Genomic DNA, 19,040 nt, shown 5'->3' with positions numbered 1-19,040 from the left:
GAAAAGGCCTTTTAATGAGAGAGGTCAGAGGAGAATGGCCAGACTGATTCAAGCTGACAGGAAGGTGACAGTAACTCAAATAACCACGTGTTACAACAGTGGTGTGCAGAAGAGCATCTCTGAAAACACAACATGTCGAACCTCAAAGTGGATGGGTCACAATGCAGAAGACCATGAACACCATGAACTTAAACTCAGGGGCACTTAATTACATCCAGGAGGCACCTAATAAAGTGACCACTAAATGCACGTACTTTGATAAAAAATACCTTGAACCTTTTGAAAGGACTGGATGGGGGGGTGGGTAGACAGGATAGAGTCGAGGTATGAGGAGATAAGTTCAGTGGGGCGAGAGCAGACAGAAATACTGGCCCTCCTAGAATGCCCTACTTGTGGATATTGGGCAAGAGCTAGCAGAGGGGAATGCTGGGTTGGGAACCATCGGGTTCGAAGCTGCGGAAGGGAAACCTCCTGATGTGACTTTGGTGACCTGATGAAGGCTTTCAACCCAAAACATCAACAGTTCTTTTCCCTGCAAAGATGCTGACTGACCCTCTGATTTGCTGCTTGTAAAGCAGTCATTCTGCCTACAGAAGTGTTAGATGATTGTAAACAAATCAAGTGCAATGGTTCATGGGCTTAGGTTCCAGCAACCGTTTTTTAAAAACATCCACTTTACCCCCTAAACAACATCCACAGTTGGCACCTTATTGGCATCTGCAACACTGTTCTGTCGAGCGTCGAAGATAGTTAACTTGTGAGACTGAGCATTAGCATCCATGATGGTCTGTAAGTACTTCTCATCTTCCTTGCATCGCTTGTCATTGGGTCCAACCATTGGCTGGCTGCATCTGATAATCGTCGCTTGGGTCTCTGGATGGATCCATGACAAAACCTGGGGGAAAACGGGAAGGAATTCCAGGCATCATTCATATTCGATGGCTCACAAGCATTTGAATCAGCAACAGAGCATTCACTGAGTCGTACAGCGTGGAAATAGGCCATTCAGCCCATCTACACCAGGGCAAACTGTTATCCCATCGGCCTGCACCTGGACCATAGTCCTCCACACTCCTCTCCTCCGTGTACTCAGCCAAACCTCTCCTAAATGTTGCAACTGAACCCACATCCACTATTTCCGTCAGCAGCGCATCCCACACTCTGAGTGAAGAAGTTCCCCCTCATGTTCCTGTTAAATATTTCACCTTTTATGCTTAAGCCAAGACCTCAAGTTCTAGTTTCACCCAGCCTCCGTAGGAAAAGCCAGCTTGCATTTAACTTACGGGAGGCAGACAAGTGAGTCACGGTTAGGAGGGGGAAGGGGAAGAGTCAGGTAATAGAGAGTACCCCGGTGGCTGTGCCCCTTAACAATAGGTACTCCTGTTTGAGTACTGTTGGGGGGGACAGCTTACCTGGGGGAAGCGACAGTGGCCGTGCCTCCGGCACAGAGTCCGGCCCTGTAGCTCAGAAGGGTAGGGAAAGGAAGAGGAGGGCAGTTGTGATAGGGGACTCGATAGTAAGGGGGTCAGGTAGGCGATTCTGTGGACGCAGTCCAGAGACCCGGATGGTAGTTTGCCTCCCTGGTGCCAGGGTCCGGGATATTTCTGATCGTGTTCAAGATATCCTGAAGTGGGAGGGTGAGGAGCCAGAGGTCGTGGTACAGATAGGTACCAATGACATAGGTAGGAAAAGGGAAGAGATCCTGAAAGGAGAATATAGGGAGCTAGGAAGGGAGTTGAGAAAAAGGACTGCAAAGGTAGTAATCTCGGGATTACTGCCTGTGCCACGCGACAGTGAGAGTAGGAATGCGATGAGGTGGAGGATAAATGCGTGGCTGAGGGATTGGAGCAGGAGGCAGGGATTCAAGTTTTTGGATCATTGGGACCTCTTTTGGCGCAGGCGTGACCTGTACAAAAAGGACGGGTTACACTTGAATCCTAGGGGGACCAATATCCTGGCAGGGAGATTAGCGAGGGCTACTGAGGTGACTTTAAACTAGAATGGTTGGGGGGTGGGAATCAAATTAAAGAGGCTAGGCGAGAGGAGGTTAGTTCACAACAGGGGGATGGGAACCAGTGCAGAGAGACAGAGGGGTGTAAAGTGAGGGTAGAAGCAAAAGGTAGTAAGGAGAAAAGTAAAAGTGGCAGGCCGACAAATCCAGGGCAAGCATCAAAAAGGGCCACTTTTCAACATAACTGTATAAGGGCTAAGAGAGTTGTAAAAGAGTGCCTGAAGGCTTTGTGTATCAATGCAAGGAGCATTTGTAACAAGGTGGATGAATTGAAAGTGCAGATTGTTATTAATGATTATGATATAGTTGGGATCACAGAGACATGGCTCCAGGGTGACCAAGGATGGGAGCTCAACGTTCAGGGATATTCAATATTCAGGAGGGATAGACATGAAGGAAGGGGAGGTGGGGTGGCGTTGCTGGTTAAAGATGAGATTAATGCAATAGAAAGGAAGGACATAAGCCGGGAAGATGTGGAATCGATATGGGTAGAGCTGCATAACACTAAGGGGCAGAAAACGCTGGTGGGAGTTGTGTACAGGCCACCTAACAGTAGTAGTGAGGTCGGAGATGGTATTAAACAGGAAATTAGAAATGTGTGCAATAAAGGAACAGCAGTTATAATGGGTGACTTCAATCTACATGTAGATTGGGTGAACCAAATTGGTAAAGGTGCTGAGGAAGAGGATTTCTTGGAATGTATGCGGGATGGTTTTTTGAACCAACATGTCGAGGAACCAACTAGAGAGCAGGCTATTCTAGACTGGGTTTTGAGCAATGAGGAAGGGTTAATTTGCAATCTTGTCGTGAGAGGCCCCTTGGGTAAGAGTGACCATAATATGGTGGAATTCTTCATTAAGATGGAGAGTGACATAGTTAATTCAGAAACAAAGGTTCAGAACTTAAAGAGGGGTAACTTTGAAGGTATGAGATGTGAATTAGCTAAGATAGACTGGCAAATGACACTTAAAGGATTGACGGTGGATATGCAATGGCAAGCATTTAAAGATTGCATGGATGAACTACAACAATTGTTCATCCCAGTTTGGCAAAAGAATAAATCAAGGAAGGTAGTGCACCCATGGCTGACAAGAGAAATTAGGGATAGTATCAATTCCAAAGAAGCATACAAATTAGTCAGAAAAAGTGGCTCACCTGAGGACTGGGAGAAATTCAGAGTTCAGCAGAGGAGGACAAAGGGCTTAATTAGGAAGGGGAAAAAAGATTATGAGAGAAAACTGGCAGGGAACATAAAAACTGACTGTAAAAGCTTTTATAGATACGTAAAAAGGAAAAGACTGGTAAAGACAAATGTAGGTCCCCTACAGACAGAAACAGGTGAATTGATTATGGGGAGCAAGGACATGGCAGACCAATTGAATAATTACTTTGGTTCTGTCTTCACTAAGGAGGACATAAATAACCTTCCAGAAATAGTAGGGGACAGAGGGTCCAGTGAGATGGAGGAACTGAGCGAAATACATGTTAGTAGGGAAGTGGTGTTAGGTAAATTGAAGGGATTAAAGGCAGATAAATCCCCAGGGCCAGATGGTCTGCATCCCAGAGTGCTTAAGGAAGTAGCCCAAGAAATAGTGGATGCATTAGTGATAATTTTTCAAAACTCGTTAGATTCTGGACTAGTTCCTGAGGATCGGAGGGTGGCTAATGTAACCCCACTTTTTAAAAAAGGAGGGAGAGAGAAACCGGGGAATTATAGACCGGTTAGCCTAACGTCGGTGGTGGGGAAACTGCTGGAGTCAGTTATCAAAGATGTGATAACAGCACATTTGGAAAGCGGTAAAATCATCGGACACAGTCAGCATGGATTTGTGAAAGGAAAATCATGTCTGACGAATCTCATAGAATTTTTTTAGGATGTAACTAGTAGAGTGGATAGGGGAGAACCAGTAGATGTGGTATATTTGGATTTTCAAAAGGCTTTTGACAAGGTCCCACACAGGAGATTAGTGTGCAAACTTAAAGCACACGGTATTGGGGGTAAGGTATTGATGTGGATAGAGAATTAGTTAGCAGACAGGAAGCAGAGAGTGGGAATAAACGGGATCTTTTCAGAATGGCAGGCAGTGACTAGTGGGGTACCGCAAGGCTCAGTGCTGGGACCCCAGTTGTTTACAATATATATTAATGACTTGGATGAGGGAATTAAATGCAGCATCTCCAAGTTTGCGGATGACACGAAGCTAGGCGGCAGTGTTAGCTGTGAGGAGGATGCTAAGAGGATGCAGGGTGACTTGGATAGGTTGGGTGAGTGGGCAAATTCATGGCAGATGCAATTTAATGTGGATAAATGTGAAGTTATCCATTTTGGTGGCAAAAATAGGAAAACAGATTATTATCTGAATGGTGGCCAATTAGGAAAAGGGGAGGTGCAACGAGACCTGGGTGTCATTATACACCAGTCATTGAAAGTGGGCATGCAGGTACAGCAGGCGGTGAAAAAGGCAAATGGTATGCTGGCATTTATAGCGAGAGGATTCGAGTACAGGAGCAGGGAGGTACTACTGCAGTTGTACAAGGCCTTGGTGAGACCACACCTGGAGTATTGTGTGCAGTTTTGGTCCCCTAATCTGAGGAAAGACATCTTTGCCATAGAGGGAGTACAAAGAAGGTTCACCAGATTGATTCCTGGGATGGCAGGACTTTCATATGAAGAAAGACTGGATGAACTGGGCTTGTACTCGTTGGAATTTAGAAGATTGAGGGGGGATCTGATTGAAACGTATAAAATCCTAAAGGGATTGGACAGGCTAGATGCAGGAAGATTGTTCCCGATGTTGGGGGAAGTCCAGAACGAGGGGTCACAGTTTGAGGATAAGGGGGAAGCCTTTTAGGACCGAGGTGAGGAAAAACTTCTTCACACAGAGAGTGGTGAATCTGTGGAATTCTCTGCCACAGGAAACAGTTGAGGCCAGTTCATTGGTTATATTTAAGAGGGAGTTAGATATGGCCCTTGTGGCTACGGGGATCAGGGGGTATGGAGGGAAGGCTGGTGCAGGGTTCTGAGTTGGATGATCAGCCATGATCATAATAAATGGTAGTGCAGGCTCGAAGGGCCGAATTCCCTACTCCTGCACCTATTTTCTATGTTTCTATGTTTACCTACATCCCTCACAATTTTGTTACCTCTATCAAACCTCCCCTTATTCTCTCATGCTCTAGGGATAAATTCAATCTTTCCCTTTAACTCAGGTCCTCAGCAACAACTCTGCACTCTTTCAATATTATTGATATATTTGCTGCAGACAGGTGACCAGAACTGCACACAATACTCTAAATTTAGCTCCACTAATGCCTTATACAACTAACATGACATCCCAACTCCTGTACTCAATTCTTCAATTTATGAAGGCTAATGTGCCAAGAACTCCCTTTATGAGCCTATCTAGCTTTGACGCCAATTTCAAGGAATTATGGATCTGTACTCCCATTATCTTTCTGCTCCATCACACTCCACAATGCCCTACCACTCACCATGTAAACTATCCTGGTTTGTCCTCCCAAAGTGTAATGCCTCATACTTGTCTGTATTAAATTCCATCTGCCATTTTTCAGCCCATTTTTCCAGCTGGTCCAGATCCTGCTGCAAAATTTGATAACCTTGCTCGCTGTCCTCTACGCTTGACACCTCCAATCTTGGTGTCATCCGCAAATTTTCTGAAAGATGATCTTTCATCCAAGATATGCCACTAAAAGTTTCTTATCCATGTACCTGTCCAAATGCCTTTTGAAAGTTGCTATTGTACCTGCCTCAGCCACTCTCTGACAGTCCATTGTATATGCATACTGCCCTCTGTGTAAAAACTGCGGTTCACAAGTTGCTATTAAATCTCTCCCCTCTCAACTTAGAAAGTGTGTCCTCTAGTTCTTGATTTCCCACCCTTGTGAAAAACACTTCATTCACTCACCCTAAGACCCTCAAGACTCTATACACCTCTGCAGCATCATTCTGTGATTCTCGCATGTCTAATTCTCCCCATAACTCAGTCACTCAAGTCCTAGCAACATCCTAAACAAATTTCATGTCATATGTCAGCGATAATAAAATTGATCAACCTCTGTTCTGATGCCTCTGCATTCGAGGTCTCTTCCTCGAGGCTGTCGGAAGAAGTTACCGAAGTTCTGCGATTTCTAGATTGGTCTGGACTCTTTTCAGTTTTAGGTCTTTCATATTGTGTGTTTTCGCCCATTTAATTTTGAGCAATTTAATTGTGGCATGATTTGTCACTATTTTTGTGCAGGAGGGTGTTGGGGTTTGATATTCTCGCGGTTTGCCAATTTGTTTTTCTGTGTGGAGGAGAGGGATTGATGCTCTTGTTGCCAATTTGTAAGTTTTTTTTTGTGTGTGGGGGGGAGTGATCGATGTTTCTTTTTGAATGACCTCCAAGGTTTTCTTTGTTGCGTGGCTACCTGGAGAAGACAAATCTCAGAGTTGTATACTGCACACATGCTTTGATAATAAATGAACCTTTGAACCTTATAAACCTTTGATTTGGACTCAACAATCCTCCTGTGGCCTCACCTATGTCTCGTACAACTGCAGGCCTTGAGGATGAAACAAGTGTAATTGTTTGGCCTCTCTCACCTGCTCTACACTTTGATAAGATCTTTGATAACTTCAGTGTTGCTTTCCTGTACTGACACCATATCCCCAGATTCCATTAATAAACAAAACCTGCTAACCTGCACTCTAACTCAGAGCCTCCTCGGCCCTCTTCTATGGAGAATTCCGAATGACTGAAGACATTCCTTTTTGCCTCTATCACAATAATTGGTTTATCATTCTCAGACTGTCAAGTGAGGGAAAGAACATTCATGCAACTACCTTGTTTGGGCTCTATTTGAGGGGACGCTGTGTACCGTGTGACACTGGCAGAGACGGTGAAGGATGAGGCTGATTTTGCTGCCACATCGGAGTTGTGAGGGAATATAACATACAGTTGGAATCAAAAACTTTCCAGCTGTGGGAATGAGTAGGGGTAACCACAGAGCTGAGAGATTAGCTGCTTCAGTTTCAGTGCAGTGTCCCAGACAACTCTCGTGTTCCAGCTACTTTAGCCCACCAGAGCCTGTGAAGCTATAATGTGGGTGGGCCAACTCCTGTGAAGAAGACTCTGAAAGTCACTGGTACTTAAGTTATTCACCCTTCCAGACAGCCAGTAAAGGGAGGTCTGTTTCTAAACTCTGTTTGCTTGTCTCAGCTGGTGTGTGTGCGTGTACGCACATGTGTGTGTGTGTGTGTGTGTGTGTGTGGTGTGTGTGTACACGTGCACACAATTACTGGCCACTTTAGGGACACCTGCACACCTAATCATGAATGGAAATATCTAATCAGCTAATCATGTGGCAGAGACTCAATGCAAGAAAAAAGCACGCAGACGTGGTCATGGAGTTCAGTTGTTGTTCAGACCAAATATCAGAATGGGGAAGAAATGTGATCTAAGTGAATTTAACCATGGAATGATGGTTGGTGCCACATGGGGTGGTTTAAGTACCTAAGAAACTCTGATCTCCTGGGATTTTCACTTACAACAGTCTCAAGAGTTTACAGAGAATGGTGCAAAAAACAAAAAAAACATCCAGTGAGTGGCAGTTCTGTGGGTGAAAACACCTTGTTAATGAGAGAGGTCAGAGGAGAATGGCCAGACCGGTTCAAGCTGACAGGAAGGTGACAGTAACTCAAATAACCACGTGTTACCACATGGTGTGTAGCAGACCACCGCTGAATGCACAACACGTTAAACATTGGAGTGGATGGGCTACAGCAGCAGACGACCATGAACACACACTCAGTGGCCACTTTATTAGGCACCAGGAGGTCTCCTGCTGATGTCACTAGAGGCAGCTTTTAGCTCTGCTTTGCAAAACTATTGTGGTTACCACCGGGAAAGCACAGTGGTGCAGCGGTCAGCGTAATGCTTTTACAGCACCAGTGACTCGGATTCAATTCCCACCGTTATCTGTACGGGTCTCTGTGTTCGGTTTTCTCTCACATTCCCAAGACATACAGGAAGTAGATTAATTGGTCACATGGGTGTAATGGCGTTTATGGGACAGAAAGGCCTATTACCCTGCTGCATCTCTATACAATAAGTAAATATCATTGGGACAAATATTTAGTAGGCAGTCACACTTTTACGACAATGGAAACACTTATGCAATAACTTACTAATAAATTAAACAAAATGGGGAAAACAAACACTTAACAAACGAAAACTTGGCCAATATTTTCCCTCCCAACTTCAACCACTAACGTTCTCAAAGAAAATATGTAACAAGCCCTCTATCACGTGTACACATGGTTTACTGGAGGAGCTCGTGTCAGTCCCAGGTGACCCAAGATCACATACAGTCATAGAAAAGTACAGCATGGGAAAGGGCCCTTCAGCCCATCTAGTCCATGCCAAACTATTTTAAACTGACTACTCCCATCAACCCGTGCCTGGACCATAGCTCTCCTTACCGCCACCATACATGTACTTATCCAAACTTCCCTTAAACGTTGAAATCAAGCTTGCGTGCACCACTTGCACTGGCAGCTCATTCCACACTCTCACATGAAGAAGTTTCCCCTCATGTTCCCCTTAATCTTTTCACCTTTCACTCTTAACCCACGACCTCTTATTGTAGTCCCACCCTACCTCAGTGGAAAAAGCCTGCTTACATTTAGCCTAGCTATACCCTTCATAATTTTATACACTTCCATCAAATCTCCCCTCAGTCTTCTATGCTCTAAGGAATAAAATCCTAACCTATTTAAGTTTTCCTTATAACTCAAGTCCGAAAGTCTCAGCAATATCCTTGTAGAGTTTCTCTGTACTCTTTTCAACCTTATTTACATCTTTCCTGCAGGTAGGTGACCAGAACTGTATACATCAGTGAGATATGAACCATAAGACCATAACAGGCCAGTGAGCCCATTGAGTTTGATCCACTATTCGATCATGGCTGACTTATTATCCTCCTTAACCCCATTTTCCTGCCTTCTCAATGTAAAATTTGACACACTTACTAATCAGGAACCTATCAGCCTCAGCTTAGAGTGGTGCACAACAAACAACAACTTACCGGGAATCGGCCACTGGCCCGAAAAGCTGCCACTTTGCAAAGGTCATCGTCCTTGACGCTGGTTGGTACGACCACAATTGCCGGGTAGGTGTCACAGAGTTCATAGTTACTGTTGACTTTAGATATTGTCCAGCTTTCATTTGGCAGGCCCTATGACAACATTGTTTAAAAGTCAAAGTAAATTTATTGCCAAAGTACACGTCACTATACATTACTTTGCGATTCATTTTCCTGCGGGCATTTATGGGAAAATAAAGAAATACAATGGATCTTATGATAAAAAATGCATAAACAAAGACAGACAAACAACCAATATGCAAAGGAAGGCAAATTCCACAAATAAAAATTAAATAATACTTAGAGCATGAGTTGAGCATCGCTGAATGTGAGCCTGTAGGCTGTTGAATCAGTTCAGAGTTGAGGTGAGTGAAGTTATCCACATTAGTTCAGGAGCCTGATGGTTGAAGGGTAATAACTGTTGCAGAACCTGGTGGTGTAGGAGCTAAGGCTCCTCTACTTCCTGACTGACGTAGTAACGAGAAGAGAGCATGAACTGGATGGTAGGGGTTCTTGTGACAGCAGAGTAAATATGCTCAATGGTGGGCAGTGCTTTTCCTGTGACACACTGAGCTGTATCCACCACTTTCTTTAGCCCTTTTTTTTTGTTTTGGAAAGGAAAATAAAAGTTTAAAAAAATGCCAAAACAAAATTCTGCTGAACTTTGAGCAGAAAACAAACCACTGGAGGAACTCAGCATGTCGAGCAGCATCTGTGTCAGTGAAAGAAATTGTCAATGTTTCAGGTCAACCCTATCCCTTAGATTTCAGCGTCTGCAGTCCCTTGTGTCTCCATTTCACTGCTGAACAGTTAACCTTCAACTGAATCAGATATCTGCAGAGCTTTTCTGGGTCCGTGACCTGAGTGGTATACGTTTTCAGCTTTGTATCTTCTGCCCGATGGGAGAGGAGAGAAGAGAGAATGTCTGGTGTAGATTCATTTGTTTGTTATGTACCATGTCATATGGCATGGGCGATCACGGTCTTTCCATGACCATGACTGTCTTTGGCAAAGTTTTCTACAGAAGTGGTTTGCTGTTGCCTTCTTCTGGGCAGTGTCTTTACAAGACGGGTCACCCCAGCCATTTTCAATATTCTGCCTGGCGTTAGTGGTCGCATAACCAGGACTTGTGATATGTACCAGCTCCTTATACGACCATCTCCAATGACTTCACGTGACCCTGATCGGGGGTGGCTACCTTTGCCGTAGGGTGACCTGCAGGCTAGCAGAGGAAAGGAGTGCCTTAAACATCCTTTGGTAGAGCCGTATCTCCACCCCATCACCCTCAGGGGTAAGTAGGGCTTTTAACAGCACTGGCTGCTTTACTGAGGCAATGAGGAGTATAGGCAGAGTCCATAGTGGGCAGGAGGTTTCTGTGACGTGCTGAGCCATGTCCACAGCTCTGTGGTTGTGTTCCATTGCTATGGTGAGATCAGGACTATGAAGGTTGGTCTGTGAACCTGTGGCATGACAGAGACACTGAACCAACACACCTCAACATTACAGCCGTTGCCAACCCCAGCTCAGGAGCTAGACGAGAAAACTTGTGCTGGCTGTCAACACAGATGACACAATTCAGTGTACGCTGCAATGGAAATGGTCCAACCAAGCAGAGTTCACTACCAAGAAGGCCTACCAGCGCCTTCACTTCCTGAGAAAACGAAGGAAATTTGGCCTGTCCCCTAAAACCCTCACTAATTTTTATAGATGCACCGTAGAAAGCATTCTTCTAGGGTGCATCACAACCTGGTATGGAAGTTGTCCTGTCCAAGACCGAAAGAAGCTGCAGAAGATCGTGAACGCGGCGCAGCACATCACACAAACCAATCTTCCGTCCGTGGACTCACTTTACACCGCACGCTGTCGGAGCAGTGCTGCCAGGATAATCACGGACACGACCCACCCAGCCAACACCCTTTTCGTCCCTCTTCCCTCCGGGAGGAGGCTCAGGAGCTTGAAGACTCGTACAGCCAGATTTGGCAACAGCTTCCTTCCAACTGTGATAAGATTGCTGAACGGATTCTGACCTGGATCTGGGCCGTACCCTCCAAATATCCGGACCTGCCTCTCAGTTTTTTGGCACTACCTTACTTCCGATTTTTCTATTTTCTATGTATGATTTATAATTTAAATTTTTAATATTTACTAATTTTAACTATTTTTAATATTTTTAATATTTAATATTTGTAATCCAGGGAGTGTGAAGCGCAGAATCAAATATCGCTGTGATGATTGTACGTTCTAGTACCAATTGTTTGGTGACAATAAAGTATAAAGTATAAGTATAAATGTGATAAATAAGTACATTGAATAAAGCACACATTGTTTAAAAAAAGATCATCCCTGCACAAGAGTCTGTGGAGACCAAAAGAAACAGAATTGACCGACCTGTCTTTTATATTCTGCAACAGGGTCGTACACCTTCCAACCCTGCACCGGGAAGTCCTCTTTGTACTTCATTGCGAAAAGTGACTACACGGGGGCAAAGAACATAGCAGTTCACCAAGACAGCATTTCATTATTGAATACATATATGCTACTTGGGACAGCGGTCTCAAGACCACAGCAAAATGCTGCTGAACTCTGTTTCTCTCTAATGCTGCCTGTCTTCCTACAACTACCAGCATGTTCTTTTACTTATTTAAAAACACAAGAAATCCCCATGTACTGTAGTGACTGACGCAGCACCAAATGATGATGATGATAATAGTCAAACACATTAGCTACATGCCTAATGAGGCTGACTGAATATCTGGAGTATGCTGAGTGTACCTCTGATCACTAAATGAGTACACAGCTCCGTCTGCTGTCAGCAGGTGCATGCCCTGGGTATACTAACACGTTGTGCCGTGGGTCAGGACAGGGGCAGAGGGGCTGGGGGGAGAAGGTGCTTAGGAGGCAAAGGTGTCCTTGGAAAACAGAGAGAGAGGAGAGGAGAGAGAGGAAGAGAGAGAAAAGAAGGGAGGTAGGGAAGGGTGGGAGACAGGGAGAGAGAGAGGGGGAGAGAGGTAGGAGCGGGAGTGAGAAGCGGGGGAAAGGGAGGGAGAGGAAGGGAGGAGGAAGAGGGAGAGGGAGTGAGAGGAAGAGGGAGAGGGAGTGAGAGGGAGAGGAAGGCAGAAGGAAGGAGAGGGAGAGGAAGCGGAAGGGAGATAGAGTGGGAGAGGGAGAAGGGGTGACAGGAAAGGAGATGGAGGGAGATAGAGAGGGAGGAAGAGGGATAGGGAGAGAGATGGAGGTATAAGTGGGTGCCTGGGAGGAGCTTGTTTTGTTGTTGTTCTGCTGACAACAGTGGCCATGCGATGCAGCCGCCAGAATATGAGGCATTTACCAGCTGCCCTGAGTACATCCTTGGGTGTATTGGGTATTAATGCAAAAGACCCATTTCACTGTATTTTCAGTGTACATGTGATAAAAACTGAATCTAAATCTGAATCATAAGATCAGAAGAGGGGATGACAGCACAATGATCAGTTCCATTTGCAACCTTTCAGCAAATGGTGCAATCTAGACCCAGACCTCATTCAGACCTGGGACTGGCCAACAACCACATCCAACAAGCAAAAGTCTAAGCAACTTTAAGTTCTTGTCGCTATATCTGAAAACAATGCCATTCCTGCTGACTGGAGAACGTGGCTTTACTGGATCATAAAAGTTATTTTCTTCCTTTTTCTTTACAGTTCTAAATACAGTGGATTCCGGTTAATTGGGCTATTGCTTAATCGGGGCAGTAGCATTCTAGACTATAAAACCATGAGACATATGATCAAATTTAGGCCACTGGCCCAACAATTCAGCTCTGCCATTCAATCATGTCTGATTTATTTTCCTCTTTCAACCTCATTCTCCTGCGTTCTCCTTGTAACCTTTGACACTGACTAATCAGGAACCTATCAACCTCCACTTTAAATGTACCCAATGACTTGACCGCCACAGCCAACTGTGGCAACAAATTCCACAGACACACCAGCCCTGGGTACAGAAATTCCTCCTCATCTCTGTTCTAAAAGGACATCCTCGTATTCTGAGGCTGTGTGTGCCCCTAGTCGGAGACTCCCTCACTATGGGAAACATCCTCTCCACACCCAGTCTAGGCCTTTCAATGTTTGACAGGTTTCAATGAGATCACCCCTTAAACTGAGTACAGGCCCAGAGCCATCAAATGCTCCTCATACATTAACCCTTTAATTCCTGGGACTATTTTCATAAACCATCTCCAATGCCAGCATAACTTTTCTTCGATTTGGGTCCCAAAACTGCTCACAATACTCCAGATGTGGTCTGACCAGTGCCTTATAAAGCCTCAGGATTACATCCTTGCTTTCACATTCTAGTCCTCTCAAAATAATTTTTTAAATTATTTATTTATTGGGATACAGTGCGGAATAGGCCCTTCTGGCCCTTAGCACCTAGCAACCCCCAATATAATCCTAGGAATTAACCCCCGATTTAATCACAGGAAACGTTATCATGACAAATTAGCCTAACAAACAGTACATCTTTGGACTGTGGGAGGAAACTGGATCACCCAGAGGAAACCCACGTGGTCATGGAGAGAACACACAAGGCAGCGGCAGGAAATGAACCCAGGTCACTGGTACTGTAAAGCGTTGTGCTAACCACTATGTTACCTTGCCATAAACAAGAGGAAGTCTACAGATGCTAGAAATCAAAGTAATACACACAAAATGCTGGGGGAGCTCAGCAGGCCTGGCAGCATCTATGGAAAAGAGTAAACAAGTCAACATTTCAGGCTGAGACTCTTCTTCAGGACTGCTGAGTTCCTCCAGCATTTTGTGTGTCACCCACTAGTACTGCATTTGCCTTTCCTACTCGCCCTTCAGCAATGTTTGAGCATTCTAAAATGAGTTCCAACACATCGCACTAGCAGGAAAACTTACCAAGTTCTTTGAGACAGGAAAGGCATACAGGGTAAGATTCTCAAAGATCTCCAGTTTGGCATGTTCTTCCTGCTTGTAAGCAAACCGTAGATTTCTCATATCCTGTTGAAAAAGTTGGGCAACACCATGTCTGAACACTTCCAGAAATAATGAAAAACACAGGACATTTGGAGAATTTAAATCCATGTAATTAAATAAATGTTGACGCTTTAAAAAAACATATCTGGATGGAAGGGAGGAAAGAAGCTTGTTTTGCTGTTGTTGTTTTGTTGCTTGTTGTGTTCTATGTTGTTCTGCCCAGCATTGTGGGCATGTTACATTGGCATCAGAATGGTGGTGACACTTACTCCACCTGTGGCACACCTTCTGTTGTGTTGGTTGTTATCACAATGAACCCACTTCACTAAATGTTTCAATGTACACGTAACAAATAAACTTGAATCTTAAAAATACCAGACTGTTAGAGCACAGAAAGTACAGAACAGCGACAGCCCTCCAGCCCAGAATGTTGTGTCAAACTAATTTAAATAGAAATTGAATGCTGAACGAAACTAACCCCTTCTGCCTCCATATCCCACCATTTAACAGCCTCTAAAACACAACTATCGTATTTGCCTCCACTACCACCCCAGGCAGGGTGCTCCGGATACCTACCACTCTCGAGTATGTGTTACAACGTACATGATACACGTGATAAATAAATTTCAATCTGGATCTGAAACTCTCTGTGTACAAAAACATACCCCACACATTGCTTTTGAAGTTAACCATTCTCCCCTTAAATTTATGCCCTGCTATGTTAGTCATTTCACCCAGAGAGAAAGGTACCGCCTGTCTTCTCCATTCCTTGCCTCTCAAAATCTATCGGACCTTCACTCAGCCTTCGCCGCTCCAGAGAAAACAACCCAAATTTATCCAACCTCTCCTTTACTGTAAAACTAACCTGGCTCACAGCTGCCATTCAGGGAAGAAAACCTGCCTTCAGTACCTGATGCGGCCTACACATGGTCAACCTGAAATTACCTCTGCAATTCAGGGGCATTTGGGGTGGGCGATAAATCAAAGTCAAAGTAAATTTATTATCGAAGTATGTACAGTGAAATGCAAAAGTTTGGGCACCCCGGTCAAAATTTCTGTTACTGTGAATAGTTAAGTGAGTAGAAGATGAACTGATCTCCAAAAGTCATAAAGTTAAAGATGAAACATTCCTTTCAACATTTTAAGCAAGATTAATGCATTATTCTTGTTTTGTACAATTTTAGAGTGAAAAAAAGGAAAAGAGCACCATGTAAAAGTTTGGGCACCCCAAGAGATTTGAGCTCTCAGATAACTTTTACCAAGGTCTCAGACCTTAATTAGCTTGTTAGGGCTATGGCTTGTTCACAGTCATCATTAGGAAAGGCCAGGTGATGCAAATTTCAAAGCTTTATAAATACCCTGACTCCTCAAACTTTGTCCCAACAATCGGCAGCCATGGGCTCCTCTATGCAGCTACCTCGCACTCTGAAAATTAAAAATAAATGATGCCCACAAAGCAGGAGAAGGCTATAAGAAAATAGCAAAGCGTTTTCAGGGAGCCATTTCCTCAGTTTGTAATGTAATTAAGAAATGGCAGTTAACAGGAACGGTGGAGGTCAAGCTGAGGTCTGGAAGACCAAGAAAACTTTCCAAGAGAACTGCTCGTAGGATTGCTAGAAAGGCAAATCAAATCCCACCCCGCCCCCCCCCCACCTTTGACTACAAAAGACCTTCAGGAAGATTTAGCAGACTCTGAAGTGTGGTGCACTGTTCCACTGTGCAGCGGCAGCTGCACAAATATGACCTTCATGGAAGAGTCATCAGAAGAAAACCTTTCCTGCGTCCTCACCACAAAATTCAGCGTCAGATGTTTGCAAAGGAATATCTAAACAAGCCTGATGCATTTTGGAAACAAGTCCTGTGGACTGATGAAGTTAAAATAGAACTTTTTGGCCCAGTGAGCAAAGGTATGTTTGGCCAAAAAAGGGTGCAGAATTTCATGAAAAGAACACCTCTCCAACTGTTAAGCACGGGGGTGGATCAATCATGCTTTGGGCTTGTGTTGCAGCCAGTGGCACGGGGAACATTTCACTGGTAGAGGGGAGAATGAATTCAATTAAATACCAGCAAATTCTGGAAGCAAACATCACACCGTTTGTAAAAAAGCTGAAGATGAAAAGAGGATGGCTTCTACAACAGGATAATGATCCTAAACACACCTCAAAATCCACAATGGACTACCTCATGGGGCGCAAGCTGAAGGCTTTGCCACAGCCCTTACAGTCCCCCGACCTAAACATCATCAAGAATCTGTGGATAGATGTCAAAAGAGCAGTGTATGCAAGACGGCCCAAGAATCTCACAGAACTAGAAGCCTTTTGCAAGGAAGAATGGACGAAAATCCCCCAAACAAGAATTGAAAGACTCTTAGCTGGCTACAGAAAGCGTTTACAAGCTGTGATACTTGCCAAAGGGGGTGCTACTAAATACTGACCATGCAGGGTGCCCAAACTTTTGCTTCAGGCCCTTTTCATTTTCTGTTATTTTTGAAACTGTAAAAGATGGAAATAAAGAAGTCATCTTGCTTAAAATATTAAAGAAATGTGTCATCTTTAACTTCATGCCTTTTGGAAATCAGTTCATCTTTTACTCGCTTAGCTATTCACAGTAACAGGAATTTTGACCGGGGTGCCCAAACTTTTGCATGCCACTGTATATGTCACCATATACTACCTCGAGATTCAATTTCATGCAGACCTTTTCATGAAACTAAAGAAGTGCAATAGAATTTATTTTTTAAAAACTTATACATAGACAAAGACTGACCATGAACCAATGTGCAAAAGACAAATTCCCAGCTCCTGCTCAGGAAGTTCTGTATCCTACAACCGTCAGGCTGCTGAACCAGCATAGACAACTTCACTCACCACAACACCAAACTGATCACTGAACACCACCTATAGACTGAGTTTCAAAGATTCCACAATTCATGTTCTCAGAATTTATTTATTTATTTGTTTGTCTGTTTTTGCAGTCTGTCTTCTTTTGCACATTTGTTGCTTGTCAGTTTTTATGTGTAGTTTTTTATTGATTCTACTGTATTTCTTTGTTCTACTGTGAAGGCCCACAAGAAAATGAATCTCAAGGTAGTATATGATGGCATATACATACGTTGACAATTGTGCGATAAATAGCTAGCTAAAAATAGAGATCATGAATTGTTGAGTCTTTGAAAGTGCGTCCATAGATTGTGGAATCAGTTCAGTGTTGAGGTGAGTGAAGTTATCCATGCTGTTTCAGGAGCCTGAAGGTTGCCGGAGAATAACTCTTCCTGAATAGATGCTGCAATTGCATTTCACGTTCTGCAACGATTATATAAAGACCAGCTATGCCAGGGAATGCTAAAGTACACCAGCTCTGGACTGTAAGGTGGCGCAGCCTGGCAGAGACTCGGCTACCCTCCCAACCTCAGTCTGTGAGTGTGGAGTTTGCATGCTCGCCTTGTGACCATGCAGGTTCCCACTGGGGCTCTGCTTTCCTCCCACATCCCAAAAAATATTGGTAAATTGGCCCCACTGGTAGAAGTTGATGGAGAGATGATGGGGAGAATAGGCTAAAGTAAGAGTAGTGTAAACTAGATGATGATGGTCAGCTCGGATTTGGTGGGCTGAAGGGCTGAGGTCCAGGACCTTCACTGACTCTATACATCAGTTGGAGCAAAATAAAATACAAACTGCTATACATGTTAAGTGCACCAGCAAATTAAAATGTGCCGTCGATATTACTGCAAAGTACAGAGGAAGGCAGCAACTCAGAGGGTCACTTCATATTCTGGAAGGGGTCGACAGAAAAGTACAAACATAGACTCCACTCACAATACTACTCCCTAACCTGCACACTCTGGCAGGACTTGCTGATTTTGAACCGTGACACAAAGTTTGGACATTTTACCTTACACACAATCTCCAGGCCGCAGGAACTTGCACCGTGACCTTGAACACCAGCAATTTTTTCAACACGGCTCACAACCCCAAGTGGAACATCAAGTGTGAAAGGGGGATCCTGGAATAGAATCCGAATCAGTTCTATTATTACTGACCTATGTCGTGAAATTTGTTTTGCAGCAGCACTACGATGCAATATGTAAAATTTACTATAAAGTGTAACACATAAAAATCTATAAATTACAATAAATATAAATATGTATATATTTAACTAAGTATTGCAAAAAGTGCGCAAAAATATGATGAGGTAGTATTCATGGTCCGTTCAGAAATCTGATGGTGGAGGGGAAGAAGCTGTTCCTGTAATGCTGAGTGAGTGTCTTCAGGTTCCTGTACCACCTCCCTGATGGTAGCAATGAGAAAAGAGGGCATGTCCTGGGTGGTGGGAGTCTTTCATGTTGGATGCCACCTTCCATCATTAAGATTAATGACGGAAGATGGATTAATGATGGTAGATTAATTAACCGTAGTAAATTGCCCTAGTGTGCAGGAGAGTTGTAGAATATGGGAGGAGTGAATTAGAAAGAGGGAATCTTTTGAAGATGTCTTCGATGATTGCAAAGTTGTAAATGAGGATATTGTTTTTTTATTAAGCCAACCCACAAATCATAGAGACACACAGCTCAGAATTTTATTTATTTTAAATATAGCAATGACATCCACCTTGACTTCTGGCTAGATAATTAATAATTACAAGAACTAATGGCCTTGATTTTAAGAGTCCATTGAAATCCATGGACTCAGCATGAGGCCTGTTGAACTTACACGCTCCACGCTTTTGAAGTACAGTTTGTAGTCAGTCAAAGTAAGTGTCCCACTGATGGCTCCAATAAAAGGGCAAATGTATGTGACGTCTTTGGCTATGGAGAAAACACACAAATTTCAAAACTCTACTTGTCTACCTTATTTCACCAGTTTGCATACCCGGCAATAAAATACCTCGACCCCTCATTGAGCACTTTCACT

The 19,040-nt window shown here is 43.8% G+C and overlaps 1 protein-coding gene across 4 annotated transcripts in view; it reads right to left on the bottom strand.

Moving 5' to 3' along the window:
- The window catches only part of mtmr1b (myotubularin related protein 1b), a 70,713-nt gene that overhangs the window by 27,977 nt on the left and 23,696 nt on the right, over positions 1–19,040 (bottom strand). For all 4 annotated transcript variants that reach the window (XM_063061113.1, XM_063061114.1, XM_063061115.1 and 1 more), the window contains 6 exons: positions 18,840–18,934; positions 18,022–18,132; positions 14,053–14,154; positions 11,543–11,626; positions 9,098–9,247; positions 707–895 (listed from right to left, as the gene is read on the bottom strand). In XM_063061113.1, coding sequence (XP_062917183.1) covers positions 707–895; positions 9,098–9,247; positions 11,543–11,626; positions 14,053–14,154; positions 18,022–18,132; positions 18,840–18,934 — 731 coding nt within the window. The remainder of the gene's footprint in view (positions 1–706; positions 896–9,097; positions 9,248–11,542; positions 11,627–14,052; positions 14,155–18,021; positions 18,133–18,839; positions 18,935–19,040) is intronic.

This window comes from Mobula hypostoma, chromosome 10, assembly GCF_963921235.1.
Source record: "Mobula hypostoma chromosome 10, sMobHyp1.1, whole genome shotgun sequence".
Classification (NCBI taxonomy): Eukaryota; Metazoa; Chordata; class Chondrichthyes; order Myliobatiformes; family Myliobatidae; genus Mobula; species Mobula hypostoma.
Note: the sequence above shows the minus strand (reverse complement) of the source record. Positions and strands in the feature narration are given on the sequence as shown.